At 40.8% G+C, this 16,806-nt stretch overlaps 1 protein-coding gene across 1 annotated transcript in view; it reads left to right on the top strand.

Annotated features, from left to right (window-relative positions):
* The window catches only part of CNBD2 (cyclic nucleotide binding domain containing 2), a 98,311-nt gene that overhangs the window by 68,738 nt on the left and 12,767 nt on the right, over positions 1-16,806 (top strand). Inside the window, exons 10-11 of the mRNA XM_044661579.1 lie at positions 4,606-4,738; positions 13,577-13,740. Coding sequence (XP_044517514.1) covers positions 4,606-4,738; positions 13,577-13,740 — 297 coding nt within the window. The remainder of the gene's footprint in view (positions 1-4,605; positions 4,739-13,576; positions 13,741-16,806) is intronic.

The following is a 16,806-nucleotide window of genomic DNA, read 5'->3' as shown; positions in this document are numbered from 1 at the left end:
ATAGGTGCTTAATAAATGCTGGTTTCCTTCCTTCCCTTATCATTTAAATGGGCATAGCACTTGTTTTGTGGCTGCCTAATAAATGCTTGTTGATTGCTATATCTAATGTTCTCTATCATCCTTTCTTCCTGTGGTTTCTGGATTCCCTCACATGAGTTTATTTTCTTAATATAAAATGCTCTTCTACCTCCATTTCTCTATTCTGTTCCTTTTGAATAAGGAGGGGCAAGTTGAGAACCCTTCTTGGAAGTATAGTCCAGTTAGGGTACCTGGTATATACCCATGAGGTCAAATTTGCCTCCTTCTCTTATGATGTCTAGTTCACACTTCTGAGTGCTTGTGAACAGACATTTAAAATGCTCCTCTCTTGAATTTTGTCTCCTGGGCATTTCTGGGCATCCCTACTATTATTCTTCTTACCTTCTAGTTATAGTCTATGCTATTTAGCTTACTAGACATATGAATGCATTTTTCTTCTTTCCCTCTTTTTTAGTTTAAAGCCTTTTTTTATTAGATTTGCTAAACTCCAGGCAAACATATATAAGTATAGACGTATATGTATGTATATGCACACACACACAAAACGCCATCCTGGGTGTATTCCATTCCTGAACAACAGCCCATCATTCCTACATTTGAAACTGGGATTCCCAAGTCCAATTCTTTTTAAGATGGTGCTTGAGATCAGGAATTGGATTTCTGAACTAGAGTCAGCTGTTCACTTCCCCAATCCATCTATCTCTTTTTAAGTCCTTGCCTTCATTTGGCAGCAGGGTTAAAAACACCACCTGTGCCTAGAAGGTCTTCCTTTTTTTTTTTTTGCCCAGAATTGCCTGGTCTTTCACAATTCTTCCTGCATTACTTCTGGTAGTAACATGGGTCTCCACGTGAATCACCACAAATTGGTAGTAATCTTTGTGTCTGACAAGCCTCAGGAGATTATCCTTTAAGTTCTGATTCAATTGTCCAGGAAAATAAAAAATTTTGTTTTGATCACATCATGACTGCCTTTTCTTTATCTGAGCGAGCTAAAGGAGAAAGGGAACAATTCAGGGTTTTCTAGAACATGGTTTACAAGTATTATTCTCCCCACTGACAGACTAAGAAAATGAAATACACAAAGGAGGAATGAAATGTTTCTGACTTTGAGCTCTTTAATTCCTTTTTTTCTTTTTAAACCACACTATCTTAGCATTGATACTACATATTGTTCCAAGGCAGAAGGACAGTACGGGCTAACCAAATAAGATTAAGTGACTTGCTCAGGGTCACACAGCTTGGAAGCAGGAAGCCTCTGAGGTCAAATTCAAACCCAGGACCTCCTATCTCCAGGTCTGGCATTCTTTTGGACTTTGCGTGTTTCCTTAGCTTTCGCTATTCCCTTCTGTGTCTGCACCTTGCTCTTTGTCTCCATAAAAACTCTTTAGAAAATTAGGTGCTTTTTTTGGTTATTTGCTCAGAAGTTGGGGTACCCTCTTAAACTTCAGTCCTTCCTTGATACTTTTTTTGGGCTTATTTTCTGGGTTGTTACTAGTTTACCAGATGGTCTGAGGGTTGAGAGCTTGGATAGCCCTCTCCTGGTGCTAATTCAATTGACTCTAGAGACGTTGCTACTTAAAAGGCTCTCAGTCTGAACTTGATCAGATTCGTAGCTGATCAAATTCTAGCCCCAGGCTTAGGCTCGAGTTTTTTTTGTCTCAAGGTATTTTTGATTCAATCAGGCACACCTTTGATTGCTCTTTCCTGGAGCTCTATCCTTAGTTTTGGGCAGAAAGATCCTGGGAAGGCTCCTCTTGAGAATTGTGCCCTTATCCCAAACCCAGACTGGGATTCCTGGTTTCAGTCTGGGCTCACACAGATTGGCCCCCTTCAGCCCAGATTCCAGACTTCTCCATGAGTTTGAAATTTCAAGGGTTGTGAGTTGACTTGGACCACTATTTGCCCTGGCAGGACCTCAGAGTCTGCCTGTTAATTAGGACTTAAGTTCAGAACCTGTGAGAGCAGATATGTGGTGTACTGTGTGTGTGGTTTGCTCTTGGCTTGCTCTTCACTCCCTACTATAACCTCCTGCTAGCTCTGCTACCCTCTCACCTCAGATCCCCAGATGATTTCTGCCTACCTTTTGGTTTTTTTCTTTTTTTGAAGGTTGTTTCACTCTGTCTCCTTCTGGTTCTTTCATTCCTGTATTCGTTTTGTGGTGATATTTTACTCTTGATTAGAGAAGATTTTCAAGGTGAAATGGAGCCGCTGCCCTAGTTACTCCTCCATCTTAGCTCCACCCCCGGAAGTCAGAATCCACGCCTGGCATTCTATCCATTGAGCCACCTAGCTGCCCCTATTTATATAGAACTTTAAGATTTGCAAAGCACTGTACTTAGTTTATCTCATTTGATTCTCAACCACATTATATAGTGGGTGCTCTATTATTTCTCCATTTTGCAGATGAGGAAATTGAGCTTGAGTGAGGTTAAGGGACTTGCCCAGGATCATTCCACTGGTAAATGTCTGAGACTTGAACTCAGCTCTTCCTGACACCAGGTCCAGAGTGCCACCTGGCTATGACAGTGGAGTATTAACTCTGAACAGTCATACCAATCTAGAAAGGCTTTAAGTATGGGTTCAGGGATGGGCTCTTGTTTTTCTTTCATCCAAGGAAGGGTCTAGCTAAGTTTAAAAAGGCTTATCCTTGAGTCCACTGCAGGAAGATTAATTTCCAGCTGACAGACCCCCAGAGACTATGCATTTAAACTGTGATTTGTTTTGGGGAAAGCAGGCCTACCCAAGTAAAATTGGGTCCTTGAAATATTATCATGCTGCACTGGGATGAAAGGATCCTGGGATTCAGAGCTGGAAGGGAACTTAATGATCTAATCTAAATCCTCACTTTATAAGAGAGGAAACCATGGCCAGGAGCAAGACATAGGGGAATCTGAATTTGAACCCAGGCCCCTGACTCTAAATAACAGGTTCTTCATCCCCCTGCCCCTAGATAGATGCTTCTGATCTTGGAAATCTCCTGGAAAGGAAGTTATTGGGTCACCAATTAGAGTAACCATCTAATAGAAAGGATGTTCCTCAAAGACCCAGAATGTTTTTCATTTTGATTATGAATCCCCAGAAACCAACACAACTCCCTGCATATAACAGATGCCTAATAAGGCTTGTCAACTTTAGCAATCAATCAATTGCTTTAAGGACTCCAAAGTGCTTTCTTTACCACATCCTAGTGAGGATGGGTCTGAAATTAAAAGTATTTCTGTCCCCATTTTATAGATTTGGAAACTGAGACTTCAGAGAGGGGAAGTGATATGCCTCAGGTCACAACTAAACAGCTTAGTCAATTTTTGTTGAACAGAATTGAACTATTTCACTTTCCTTCAGGTCCAACCCCCATTTCCTCCTGTGGGGAAAGGGATTGCCCTTATGCCCTGCCCACTTCTACCTGGATGATGTAGAGATGATCTTAGAAGTCTTGCTCAGAGAGAGGGACTAGAAGGTCCCCAATTCAATTCACCAAGCATTTATCAAATGCCTACTATAGACTAGATGGATGAAGAACCCCTCCCTCCCCCCAAATAAAAAAGAAGCTTTTCTCCAACCAACAACCTCCTATTTGTATTTAATAGAAGCTGCATGGACTTTTTCAGGCATATCTGACTCTTTGTGACCTGATTTGAGGTTTTCTCAGCAAGGATACTGCAGTGGTCTGCTATTTTTTTCTCTAGCTCATTTGACAGATGAGGAAACTGAGGCAAACAGTGACTTGCTCAGAGTCACAGAGCTAGGAAGTGTCTGAGGTGTATTTAAATCTAGGAAGATGAGATTTCCTGACTTCAGGTCCTGTGTTGTATCCACAGTGCCATCCTTCTGCCCTTTCCTTTGTACTTATCATCTCCTCTGTGGATGGAATTGACTGGCAGAGACTATATCACTTTTGTCTTTGTACTCTTAACTAGAGAATAAATAATAATTGATCCCTTGATTGTTACTAATACTTAATTCTTTTTTTTTTTAAACTCTTATCTTTCACCTTGGGATCAATACTATGTATAGGTTATTATTACAGTTCCAAGGCAGAAGAGCGATAAGGGCTAGGTAGTGGGAGTCTAGTGACTTGCCCAGGGTCACTAAGCTAGGAGGTGTCTGAGCTCAGATTTGAACCCAGGACCTCCCATCTCTGGGCTTCCTCAGTTACTAATACTTAATTGTTAATCCTTTGGTTAAAATTTTTTTTTAAAATTGCCCTCAAGGAATTTACATTCCTTATAGAATACATATAGAATACACAATCTGCAGAGTTAAGTTCAAGGTAATTTGAATAGCTCCTTCTATCCTAAGAAACATTGTCCCTTTTCCTTGGGCTATGCATAGAAATGGATTCTCTCTGGTGGACCTGACCTGCTAACTCTGGGTAAATGAGAATTTTCTTGGAAATTGGGGTGGGTCGGGGGGGGGGGAGAGGAGGGCATCCTTAGGGTGAGTGAGCGATGAAGATTGATTACTCCTTGTTTGAGTCATCTAATGTTCTCGGGCCATCGTAGGTGGACATTCCGGTTTCAGTGACCCAGATCTCTCAGGAGATTCCCTGAATCCTTTTATTTTCAGATGCTTCCGGCCTGGTTCCTTCTCCAGCCCCTTCTCCTGCCCCATGGTGAAGACGCTGCATGGGCCGATCCCAAAGGATGCTGTGGTGGGGGTCTATGTGAAGGTTCACAGCTTAGAATGTGGCGATATTATGGTAAAGTATTTACCCAAGTTCCCTGCTTCCAGCCACTAGGAACATTGCACTTTTGTTATTGTCAGTCAGGAAGCCCAATAGGCAGCAGAGCCTCCGTGGTGTCCAGAGAGTGCTGGAGTTAGGCAATGGGCTGGGTTTCAAAATTCAACTTGCTAACTAGCTTTTTGACCTCAGAAGACCCTTTCCCTTTCTGAGACTCAGTTCTTCCATCTGTAAAATATGAATAATAATAATAATACTCTTCATGTAACCCATTTTTCAGAGTTTTTATGAGGAAGGATGCTTTCAAACTTTACTTATTTTTCTACAAATGTGAATGATTATAATTACACCTCTGATCTGATGATGTCCCCTTCAAAGAACTTCTCTCTGCCTGCTGGGAAGCCACACTCTGATTTCAATCATATTTTGTTTTTCAATTATATATTGTTCTCTTTCAGGCACTTCTGGATCCAAGTTAGGAGAAATTCTCTTTTACATCTTTAGATTTAAACCCCTATTTGGGACCTCAAAATAAGATTCCTCTTCCCTTTAACCACCATGGTTAGATTTTTGTTGTTCAGTCTTTTTAGTCATGTTCAACTATACATGAACCCATCTAGGGTTTTCTTGGCTAAGATATTGGAGTGGTTTACCATTCTCCAGCTCATTTTACAGATGAGGAAACTGAGGTCAATGGGGTTAAGCAACTTTCTCAGAGTCACATAACTAATAAGTTTCTGAGGCCAAATTTGAACTCAGGTCTTCCTGACTCCAGAACTGGCACTTTATCCACTGAACCATCTAGCTGTTACTCTCCTTAGTTAACAATATCTGTTCCAAATGACTTTCAACTCACTCAAAAAAGAAAGATTTGCTTTCATTGAGGAAATAATACTAGGTCATCATCAACCATGGTTAGCATTATATAGTGCTTTAAGGTTTTACAAAGTGCTTTACTTGCTTACATTTACTTAATCCTCACAATAAGCTTGAGGAGGAGGTGCTATAAATATTATCCCTATTTTATAAATAAGAAAAACTGAGGTCGAAAGAAGCTAAATGATTTGATCGGTGTTAATATAGCTAGCAAATGCCTGATGTAGGATTAGAACTCAGATCTTCCTGATTCCGAGTCCAATACTCTTATCTATTCTACCATTTAGCTGCCCTATCTATTTTGTGATGATTAAAAATTCCAAGAGATTGGGTTCTGTGTAAGAAAAATTAATAATCAATAAATGAATTAGTTTCATGACCTCTTGGTGATCATTCAGCATCTTGAAGTCATCAAACACAGTTCTGGAAGCTTGTTTTTCAGCCCTCCTCTAGGCAGCCCAGGACATCTCTAATTGGTGGCTACCTAAAGAGGAGGTGAGCTAATCATTTCCAGTCTCTCTCTTGGATCCCCTCATGATGACGGGGAACATCACATGCCTGAACGTAGGATTCCAATCTCCTTGGTGATCTAGAGGAAGAAAACCAAGGCCTCACCAAGACTGTCTCTTCCCCCATTCATCCTAATGGGGGAGTCAAGGACATGGCTGTGCTGCCTCCTGGGCCTATTTGGCCCAAATTAGTTTTTGTTTACTAGGTGGCCCGGACCTTGTGTTCTCAATCTTAAATATTCCAATTTTAAAACTACTTCTGGGGCAGGGAATGTGAGGGCATTCCTAGGATTGTCAGGACAAAAGAATGAACAATCCAGTGTTACAGAGCCCTATTAGAAATCAAATGGCACAGCAGTGAGAATAAACCTTCTTGCTCTCCAAAAGAAGCTTGAGGATAGGGAGCCATACAGGGCCTCTCTAGACTCGAGATGTGGTGTCTCAGGGGCTGGCTCTGAAGGGGACCTGTTCCCGGGTGTATGGAAGCTCGGGCAGGTGAGCTACACAGTCATTTCAGAGTCACCCAGGGCTAGTTCTGGGTCAGTTGGGATGGTGGCCTGACTAACTGGCCCCAGCCATCACGAGAGTCTGTCCAGGTTTGAAGGCAACAGAAGAGAGGCCTTGGGGTGGTGTGAACTGACCCACATGCTGAAGAAGAAGGAAGAAGCAACCTGAACCCCATTTCAGTTTGAACTGGAACTTCTCTGAGACCTGGGGGCAGGAAGGGGAAGATGATTTGTATTTCTGAATTAGAATGATCATAGAGAATGGAAGAGGGCACTTCATTGGCCATCTAGTCCAATCCCCTCATTTTAAAGATGAGGATGCAGAGGCTCAGAGAGATTGAATAATTTGCCTGAGCCAGTAATTTTCAGAGGTGGGACTTGAACCTTGATCTTCCTGACTTTAAGGCCTTTTATTGCCTATGCTTACATGATCCCTTGTTGTTGTTCACTTGTTTCAGTCATATTTGACACTTTCTGACCCCATTTGGGAATTTCTTGGCAAAGATACTGGAAAGGTTTGCCATTTCCTTTTCCAGCTCATTTTATAGATGAGGAGACTGAGGCAAACAAGGTTCAATGACTTGCCCAAGGTCACATAGTCCATACTATGTGCAGAGTATATACATAGTGAATACAAAGCAATTGAAGTTAGGGTGGGGAGGGGTCAGAGAAAGGTTTCTTGGGAATTGGGAAGCAAGCTAGGCATTCCAAAAAAGTGGAAGTGAAGATGAAGGTGATGAAGAAGATTCTAGGCATGGGGAATGTCTTGCAGAAAGGAATGGAGATGAAATAATCTAGGAATAGGAAGTGTATCAATTTGGCTGGTGCATGGAGTGTTCGAGGGAGAGCTACATGAAGTACCTGAAAAGATGGGCTGGTGGCAGATTAGGATGGACTTTAAATCCAAACCATTGGTATTTGATCTTAGAGGGAGCCACTGGAACTTGCTGACCAAGAGTGAGATAATTGGACCTATGTCTGAGCAATGTCGGTTTGTCAGTTCTATGGAGAATGGATTGGAAAGGAGAGAGACTCCAGGCAGAAAGACCAATTGGGAGGCTATTGGAATGCTGTGGGCAGAAGATGACAAAAGCTTGAACTAGGGTGGTAGCCCTGTGAGTAGAAAGAAAGGGATAGACTTCAGAGATATCATGGAGGTAGAATTGACACGGCTTGGTCACCGTGTGGATATAATGATGAATAAAGAAGAAAGAGGAAAGATGACTCTGAGGTTTGAGAACCTAGGAAACTAAGTGACGTTCTGTACTAAATAGAAAAAAGAAAGTTAGGAGGAATGATGGGGTTTAGTGGGAAAGACGATAATCAAATATTGTTTATTTATATTGTTTAGTTGTTTCAGTTGTGTCCGACTCTTCATGACCCCATTTGGGGTTTTCTTGGCAAAGATACTGGAGTGGTTTGCTATTTTCTATTTCCACGCATTGTACAGATTGGGATGAACAGTTCATCCACTTTTGGTGTCCACATATCACCCAACTCTCACCTGTGACTCTGAAAAGCCTTAGCAAGCACAATGGCCACATCTTAGTAAAACATCTTGGCAGGCAGGCTAAACCAGGTTGAGGGTAACTGACGGGCCTGAAACCTGCCTTTGAGTTAGAGGAATGTTTACCTCAAGCATGTGAAGATTTCCCCCAGCGGAATGAGTAGATGAGAACAATTTGTTGCAATGGCCATAAAGGTGGCTGAAGGCAACAGCAAATGTACCAATGTGGCTGGTGCATAGAGTGCTTGAGTCTAGAAAGATAGACTGGAGGCTGAAGGAGGTACTATGGAGCTTGATCAGACATCAAAGATGTCACGGTCATCTGCTGCATCCCAGGCCATCACCAGGCATCTTGACTTTTGTCTTGTCACTGGATTTTGATGTCTCTGGAAGAGAGAGATTCTTTCTTGTTGATGAGTAGGCAACTCTGTCTCATTTAAATCCAACTTAAGTGCAAGTCAAGACATCACCCTCGTGATGCTATTGGTCCTCTTCAAAAATGAAGGACAAACAGCATCAAAAGATGGAGAAACCAAGGCAGAGTTAAGTAATTTATCCAGGGCCATACAGCTAGTATCTGAGGTAGGATTCAAACTCAGGTCTTCCTCATTTCAGATCCAGCATTCTTATCTACCATGCCAGGGGGTAAACAACATTGTCAAAAGATATAAAGATGCCAGTGAGATGAAGGTTTAGAGCAGGCTACCAATCTCAGCAGTTAGATCATCGGTAACATTATTTTGGGGAATGCCATTCTGATTGAACAATTGGGTCCTGGAGGAAGATCACTGGGGCAGTCCTAGTGAATAGGAGGTGAGAAAATGCAGGCAAGGAGTGGAGATGACTTTTTCTAGATTTTCCTCCCCCTAGGAAATGGAGGGAAGTTAGGTACAATAGCTCTAGAAGACAGGGCGAATTGACTATTTTTTAAAGATGAAAGAAGGAGACCTGGGCATATTTCTGGGCAATAGGCAAAGCTCCAAATGATAAGGAGAAATTGAAGGCAGAGAGAAAGGAATGATCAAAGGAAAGGTCCCCAGAGGAGATGAGACAGGATAGAAGGCTCATCTCTTTAGAGACTAAATCACAGGAAGACAGAAATAGGGGATGATATAGAGCAGAGTTGTCAAGATTGGCCTATATTGTGGGAAAACATACCAAAGTTTGTAGCAAGATCTTGTTCAAAGAACTGGAGGCTCAAAACTCTGTTCTGTCCAGAGATATGGAAGTATTTATTGAAAGAAGAATTTAAGGTAGTGAAATAGTTTAGGCTGATCGAATGGCCCTACTAGTGAGTCAGGGTTTGCATATTTACTAAGGGTTTGGGGGCTTGTCATCTCCCATTCCAGGAAAATCTCCATCTTTTCCCAGAATAGCCCTCCCCCCCCCCATGGAATTCTGGGGTGTTCTAGGCAGAAAACCACAGAAAATGAGCATTGAGGAGGAGGGCACAAATTCAGGTAGAGGTATGTTTTGGGGTCTGATACATCATAGGCGAACTCAAGGACACCAAAAATGGAATAAGGGGCACATGTAGGGTTGGAGGGGTTCTCCTGGGCTGCCAGAGCCTTTAGTGCCCATTGTCATATATTCCCTCCATTGTCCCATTTACCATCTTTTGTCAGTGTTGAAGAAGTTTCACTACCCTACTGGAATGTCCTTATCTAGGTGGGGTACAGAACAGTAAGTAAGACCGCTACAGGTGATTAATAATACGCAACAGTTAAATGATTAGCAATACAGATTTTGTATTTTATGTTTAATGCTATCTGGTGAAAAGTACAAGATTCCAGAATATGAGGGTCCTACTTCTATCACTGCCCACTTTCTATCATTGCCCACTTCCATCACCTACAACATTCTAAAGGGATTAGAATCAGGTTAAAATGTAATAAAAAATATTTGATGAAATAAATAAAAATACAAGAAAACATAATGTTAATAAAATTAATATGTAGTTTCTAAGTCAAAATGTACCCTGCAGAGATCCTTATGTATGATTTAATGGCCCTGTTTCTTTTTTTTAAAAAACCCTTCTCTTCCATATTAGAATCAATACTGTGTATTGGTTCCAAGGTTGAAGAGTGATAAGGGCTAGGCCAGTGATGGCAAACCTCTTAGAGGGGTGGGTGATGTGAGAAATGTCCTCAGAAATGTGTGGCGATGGAGAAGGGAGCAGCTTGGCCCCATGTCCCTCTGGCTTTCTAGTAACAAATGTTGTGCTGGGGCAACGACACTCACGTGCCTACAAAGAGAGCTCTTACTGCCCCCTCTGGCACACATGCCATAGATTTGCCACCACAGGGCTAGGAAATGAAGATTAGGTGATAGCTGGAAAGTTTTATGAGGTCATATTTGAACCCAGGATCCCCCTTCTCTAGGTCTGGCTCTCAATCCACTGAACCACCTAGTTGCTCCTAATGGCCCTGATTCTATTTGAGTTTGACAACACCAGGGGAGAGGGATTTTGAGGTTAGGGGTGTGTGTGTGTGTGTGTGTGAAGTTCATGGTGGTTTGGGTGGAATTTTCTGAGTAAAGGAGGGAGCAAGGTCCTTCCCTGAAAAGGAAGGGAGGGGTGGTATCTGAGGCTTAAGGAGCAAAAAGAAGGTTGGGAAGAGCTTCAGGAAAGAATGTGATGGTCAGCCAGGGGAGAATTGAAAGATTGCTGCGCCCTATTGAGTGCCCAGTGACTCTAGATAAATAATATAGGATAGGAGTAGAAAAATCAGATGGTGGGATTAACAAAAGTGGGACTTGGCCAAGGGATATATGTTACAAGGAGAAAGGCATTCAAGGATAAAGAACAACACTAGCTGAAATGGCTAACTAGAATGGTAAGGGAAGAGAGAAAAATGAGGCCATGGTTGAAGTGATACTGGAACAGAGAAGATGGTGGGTACTAGAGATTGTGGTGAAAAAGAAAAGCAGATTTATGAAGAGTGAGAACAAGATGGATGTGTACAAGAAGTTATCAGGAGAATTTCAAAATTTAGAATCATGGACTAATGTAGTGATGGTGAAATCTAAAGTGGGACTAAACCTGTGGGTAGCTAAGCTAGAACTAAGAAAGGGATGATGGGATTTGATGAGGTTGATGAACTGTGACCACTGGGATAATTGAGGGCACATAAATGCATGTAATACAGTCTTCAAGTATGAAGGCAGGCCTTGGAATGTAGAAGACCATGAACCAAATGCTGAATTTCTAGAGAAAGGAAGTAAAATAGGTACATTGATGCAACTGTGAATTACTACTGCCCTTCTGGAAAGCAATTTGCAACTATGCCTTAAAAGTTACATAAATGTGCATTCCTTTGACCCATCAATGCCATTGGTCTGTCTAATCTTCAAAGGTATCGAAGAAAGAACTATATGCAAAAGGTACTATATGAAAATAAAAAAAAAGGTACTATATGCAAAAAAAAATAGAGCAGCTTTTTATAGTCAAAAAGAACTAGAAACTGAGAATGCCTATCAATTGAAGAATGGTTGAACAAATTATGGCATATGAAAGTAAAAGAATATTATTGTGTTGTAAGAAATAATGAGGTGAGGCTACTAGGTGAGTACCTCCTAGCTGTGTGACCCTGGGCAAGTCACTTAACCTCAGTTGTCTAGTTCTGCCTTGGAACTGATACTTAGTATTGATTCTAAGACAGAAGGTAAGGATTTTAACAAAGAAATAATTAAGTACCATCTACCCATCAGATTGGTTAAGATGACAAATAGAGGAAAATGACTGTTGGAGAGGATGTGGGAAAGTAGGTTCAGTAGTGCTCTGTTAGTTGAGGTGTGAACTGATGCAACTATTCTGAAGAACAATTTGGAACTATGCCCTCCAAAAGCTATTAAACTGTACATATTCGTTGTCCCAGTTATACTGCTACTAGTTTGATACCTTAAAGAGATCAAAGAAAGAAGAAGGGGGCCTATATGTCCAGAAATATTTATAGCAACTCTTTCTATGGTAGTAAAGAATTGAAAATGGAGGGGATACTTATCAAATGGGGAATGGCTGAACAAGTTATGGTATATGATGAATGGAATAATAGTGTGCAATAAGATGTGATGAAGAAGAAGTTTCAGAAAAATGTTAGAAGACTTCTATGAACTGATGAAGGAAAGCAAGCAGAACTAGAAGAACAATATACCGTGACAACAATATGGATAATCAATTCTGAAAAGACTTACCAACTGATCAGTACAATGACAAACCACAATTCCAAAGGATTCATGATGAAACATGTTGTCTACTTCCAGAAAGAGAGCTGATGGATTCAAGGTGCAGACTGAAGGATATTTTTTCTCTTTCTTTTGAATTCTTAAGCATCATTAATGTGGAAATTTGTTTTACGTCTATAAATATATGTTGCTGTTTTTTATTTTTCTTGATTTCCCAACAGGTCGAGAGTGGGGAGAGAATTTGAAACTAAAAATAAGATAAAGCTGAATTAAAGGGGGCAACTGGGTAGCTCAGTGGATTGAGACTCAGGCCTAGAGACGGGAGGTCCTAGGTTCAAATCTGGCCTCAGACACTTTCTAGCTGTATGACCCTGGGCAAGTCACTTGACCCCCATTTCCCACCCTTGCCACTCTTCCACCTATGAGCCAATACACAGAAGTTAAGGGTTAAAAAAAAAACTGAATTAAAGCTAAAATAAGAGGTTTCAGAGAAAGCTGGGAAGAGATAAATGAACTAGAATAGGGTGAAGTGAGTAGAGCCAGGAGAACAAATTTATACAATAACAACACTATAAAAAAGCAATTTTGAAAGACTTAAGAACTCTGATCAATACAATGATCAGCCATTATTACAGAAGCCCAATAATTCAGAATGTTACCTACCTCCTGACAGAGAGGTGATGGGCTAAAATATGGAGAATGAGATATGCATATTTTTGGATACAGTTAATATGGGGCTTTGGTTTTGTTTGGCTTTATATTTTAAGTTTTTTTTTCTTTTTCAATGTGAGGAGAAAAATAAATACTTAATAATTTAAAATTTTAAATTAATTTTTTTTGTTGCTGTTAAAAAGAAAGACAATAGAATGAACAGTGGGAAGAATTTCAGAGAGGTGAGCTTATACACGGACAAATAGTTGACCAAGAGTAATTTTGCCCTTTTTGGAGTCTCACTGAATCGATTTAATTGTCTAATTACTACTTCAAAAATGCCTACATTTTTCCCAGCTGTGTGACCCTGGGCAAGTCACTTGACCCCCATTGCCTACCCTTACCACTCTTCCACCTATAAGTCAATACATAGAAGTTAAGGGTTTAAAATTAAAAAAAAAAATGCCTACATTGTACATGACACAGTACTAGGCTTTGGAATGATAGCCAGAAAGAGAGAAGGGGAAGTGACCTCTGGCGGGCCTCGCAGTTGCTTTTTCCTTTGTTTTCTATGTTGTGTGCTCTGTTGTTTGTGTTTTGAAAAGAAACGCTTTTCTTTCTCTAGGGCCTGCACCAATACTTCATTCCTGACAGTTTACAGGATAAGCGAAAGATGATCTTGATAAGTCATGGAGCCACAGTTATTCGATTGAAAAAGGACATCTTTGAGGAATACATAGATGCTGAGACCAAAGATAAAGTGAAAGAACTTCAGATCACCTATCCCAGGTCAGTGTTGGGAATGGGCTGTAACACTCTACGAAGTCATCCTGGGGACCAGCAAGATATATTGTTGTTGTTGAGTCGTTTTCAATCATGTCTGACTCTCCATGACTCTATTTGGGGTTTTCTTGGCAAAGTTACTGGAGTAGTTTGCCATTTCCTTCTCCAGCTCATTTAAAGATGAGGAAATAGAGGCAAACACAGTTATGTGACTTTTCTAGGGTCTCATAGCTAGTAAGTGTCTGAGGTTGGATTTGAACTCAAGTCTTCCTGACTCCAAGCTTGGCACCCATATCCACTGTGTCACCTAGCTGTTCCAGCAAGATATGGAGATGTCTTTTAAGAAAATCAGTTTTCAGGGCAGGGGCAGCTGGGTAGCTCAGTGGATTGAGAGCCAGGCCTGGAGACAGGAGGTCCTGGGTTCAAATCCGTCCTCAGACACTTTCTAGCTGTATGACCCTGGGTAAGTCACTTAATCCCCATTGCCTAGCCCTTACCACTCTTCTGCCTTGGAGCCAATATACAGTATTGACTCCAAGACAGAAGGTAAGGGTTTAAAAAAAAGAAAATCAATTTTCTTCCCTTCTTAGAGGGGTGGAAGAATGATGTCATTTGGCTAGTAATTCAATTAGCAGTCATCTTTTTTCCAAACTACCCCAATTTCATCTTTAACCTTTCATATTGCAAACAGCAGGGTGTATACAGTGTGTGTGTGTGTGTGTGTGTGTGTGTGTGTGTGTGCACGCGCATGCACGTGCGTGGGCAATGCCCTGATTCCTAGCTCTGTGACACCTCTTTTGACTGCTCTGATCTTTCTTGGCCTCTCATCTGTTTCCTTGTCTGGGTGGTATAATACTTTTATTTGGTGCCACTCATACTGATGAATTTTCTAGCTATAGAAGCTTTTAAAGATTCTACTAAATCATAGAAGCTTGTGATCTATGTGGGTAAAAGGGACCGACACTGAAGAAATCACAAATTTAAGAGTTTCTAAAGGAGTACTTCTACTACCTAATACTTCATGGGGTGTTTCTGAGCTCTTTGCAAATCCTAAAACACTATTATTCTTGTTTAGTTACTTCAATTGTGTCTGACTCTTCATAACACCATTGAGGGTTTTCTTGGCAGAGAGATGAGATGTTTGCTATTTTTGTCTCCAGCTCATTTTACAGATAAGGAAACTGAGGCAAGCAAGCAGGGATAAATAACATGCCCAGGGTTCCACTGCTAGTAAGTATCTGAGGCTGGATTTGAACTCAGATTTTCTTGACCCCGGGCCTGGTGCTCTATCCATTAAATTACCTAGCTGCCCCATAAAGTGGGAAATAATTGTGTGAATTAATAACTTTCTAGAAAAAATTGTAACCCGGAGCAGGTACACTGTAGAGTGAGACCTTGGGGAAAGTTATTTGTTCTCTCTCTCTCTCTCTCTCTGCCAGTTTTGTCAGCTGTAAAATGGGGAATTTGTACTAGATAAATTAATCAAACAAGTATTAATTACCCTTATTGTGCTTAGGCCCTAAGGATATAAAGAAAAAAAAATGAACTAGTCCTACCTTCAAGAAATTTGCAGTCTACTGGGTGAAATAAATATTTATTTAAGTATTTGGAAAATATATATGAAAAACAAGGTAATTTAATGGAAGTTAAAGGAAACAGGCCTTCATTAAGTGCCTATTATTATATGCTAGGCACTTTGCTTTACAAATATTACCTAATTTCATCCTCATGACAATCCTATTGGGAAAGAGGTGCTATTACTACCTCCATTTTACAGTTATAGAAACTGAAGGAAGTTAAATGACTTGCCTAGAGTCACGTAGTTATTGTCTAAACTGGATTTGAACTCAGGGCCTTCTTGATTCTAAGGGCAGCTAGATATCATAGAATGGTTAGAGTTCCAGGCCTGGAGTCAGGAAGATGTAATGTCCTGAATTCAAATTTGGCTTCAGATACTTACTAGCCATGTGACCCTGGACAAGTCATTTCATCCTGTTTGGCCCAGTGTCCTCATCTATGAAAAGAGCTGGAGAAGGAAATGGCAAACTACTTCAGTATTTCTGCCAAGAAAACCCCAAATGGGGTTATGAAGAGTCAGACATCCCTGAAAAAATATCTGAAAACACACACATACACACACTCATCCCTTGACTCTAGACTCTTTAGCTCTTCAGAACTTAGCTGCATCGGATACTAATAGCTTGGAGGGGAGAGAGATTAGGAATTGGAAAAGACAAGAGATAGTGTTTGAATTGAGCTTTGAAGGAAAGAGTTTGAAGAGCAGAAATCAAGAGGCAATATATTCGAGCCATGAGAGACTGCCAATACAAGAGCACAGAATTGAGAGGGAGTGTTGAACATATATCAGAACTAGCAAAAAAAAAAAAAAACAAAACCCAACCCATTTAGTTGAATCTTAGAATGTTTTATAGGTAATAATTTATAATAAAGCTGGAAAGGTAGGTTGGAATCAGGTTGTGAATATCTTTAAAAATAGCACAGTTTGTATTTCATCCTAGAGGTAATAAGGAGCCACTGGAGTTTATTGAGTAGGGGAGTGTCATATCTCTGCCTTAGGAAGATCACTTGGGTGGAGGATGTATCAGGGAGGGGAGAGACCAGAAGCAGGAGTGGCAGTTTGGAAGTTACCACAGGTAGCAAGGTGAGAGGTAATGTGATGAACTAGGGCAATAGCTATGTAAGTACAGAGGAGACAAATAATGGGATGGTATGGTATATGACGAGCCTGGCAAGACTTGGCAACTGATTAGATATATGAGTTAAATAAGGGAGAGTGAGGAATCAGACAAGACTATGAACCTGGGTGACTGGAAAAATGTTGATGCTCTAGACAGAAACAGGGAAATTTGGAAGAAGGTATACTTTTTAATTAAAAAAAAATTTTTTTTTGTATTTTAAACCCTTAACTTCTGTGTATTGACTTATAAAGGTGGAAGAGTGGTAAGGGTAGGCAATGGGGGTCAAGTGACTTGCCCAGGGTCACACAGCTGGGAAGTGTCTGAGGCCAGATTTGAACCTAGGACCTCCTGTCTCTAGGCCTGGCTCTCAATC

This window comes from Gracilinanus agilis, chromosome 2 (assembly GCF_016433145.1).
Source record: "Gracilinanus agilis isolate LMUSP501 chromosome 2, AgileGrace, whole genome shotgun sequence".
NCBI classification, from domain to species: Eukaryota; Metazoa; Chordata; class Mammalia; order Didelphimorphia; family Didelphidae; genus Gracilinanus; species Gracilinanus agilis.
This window is presented reverse-complemented; position numbering and strand designations above follow the sequence as displayed.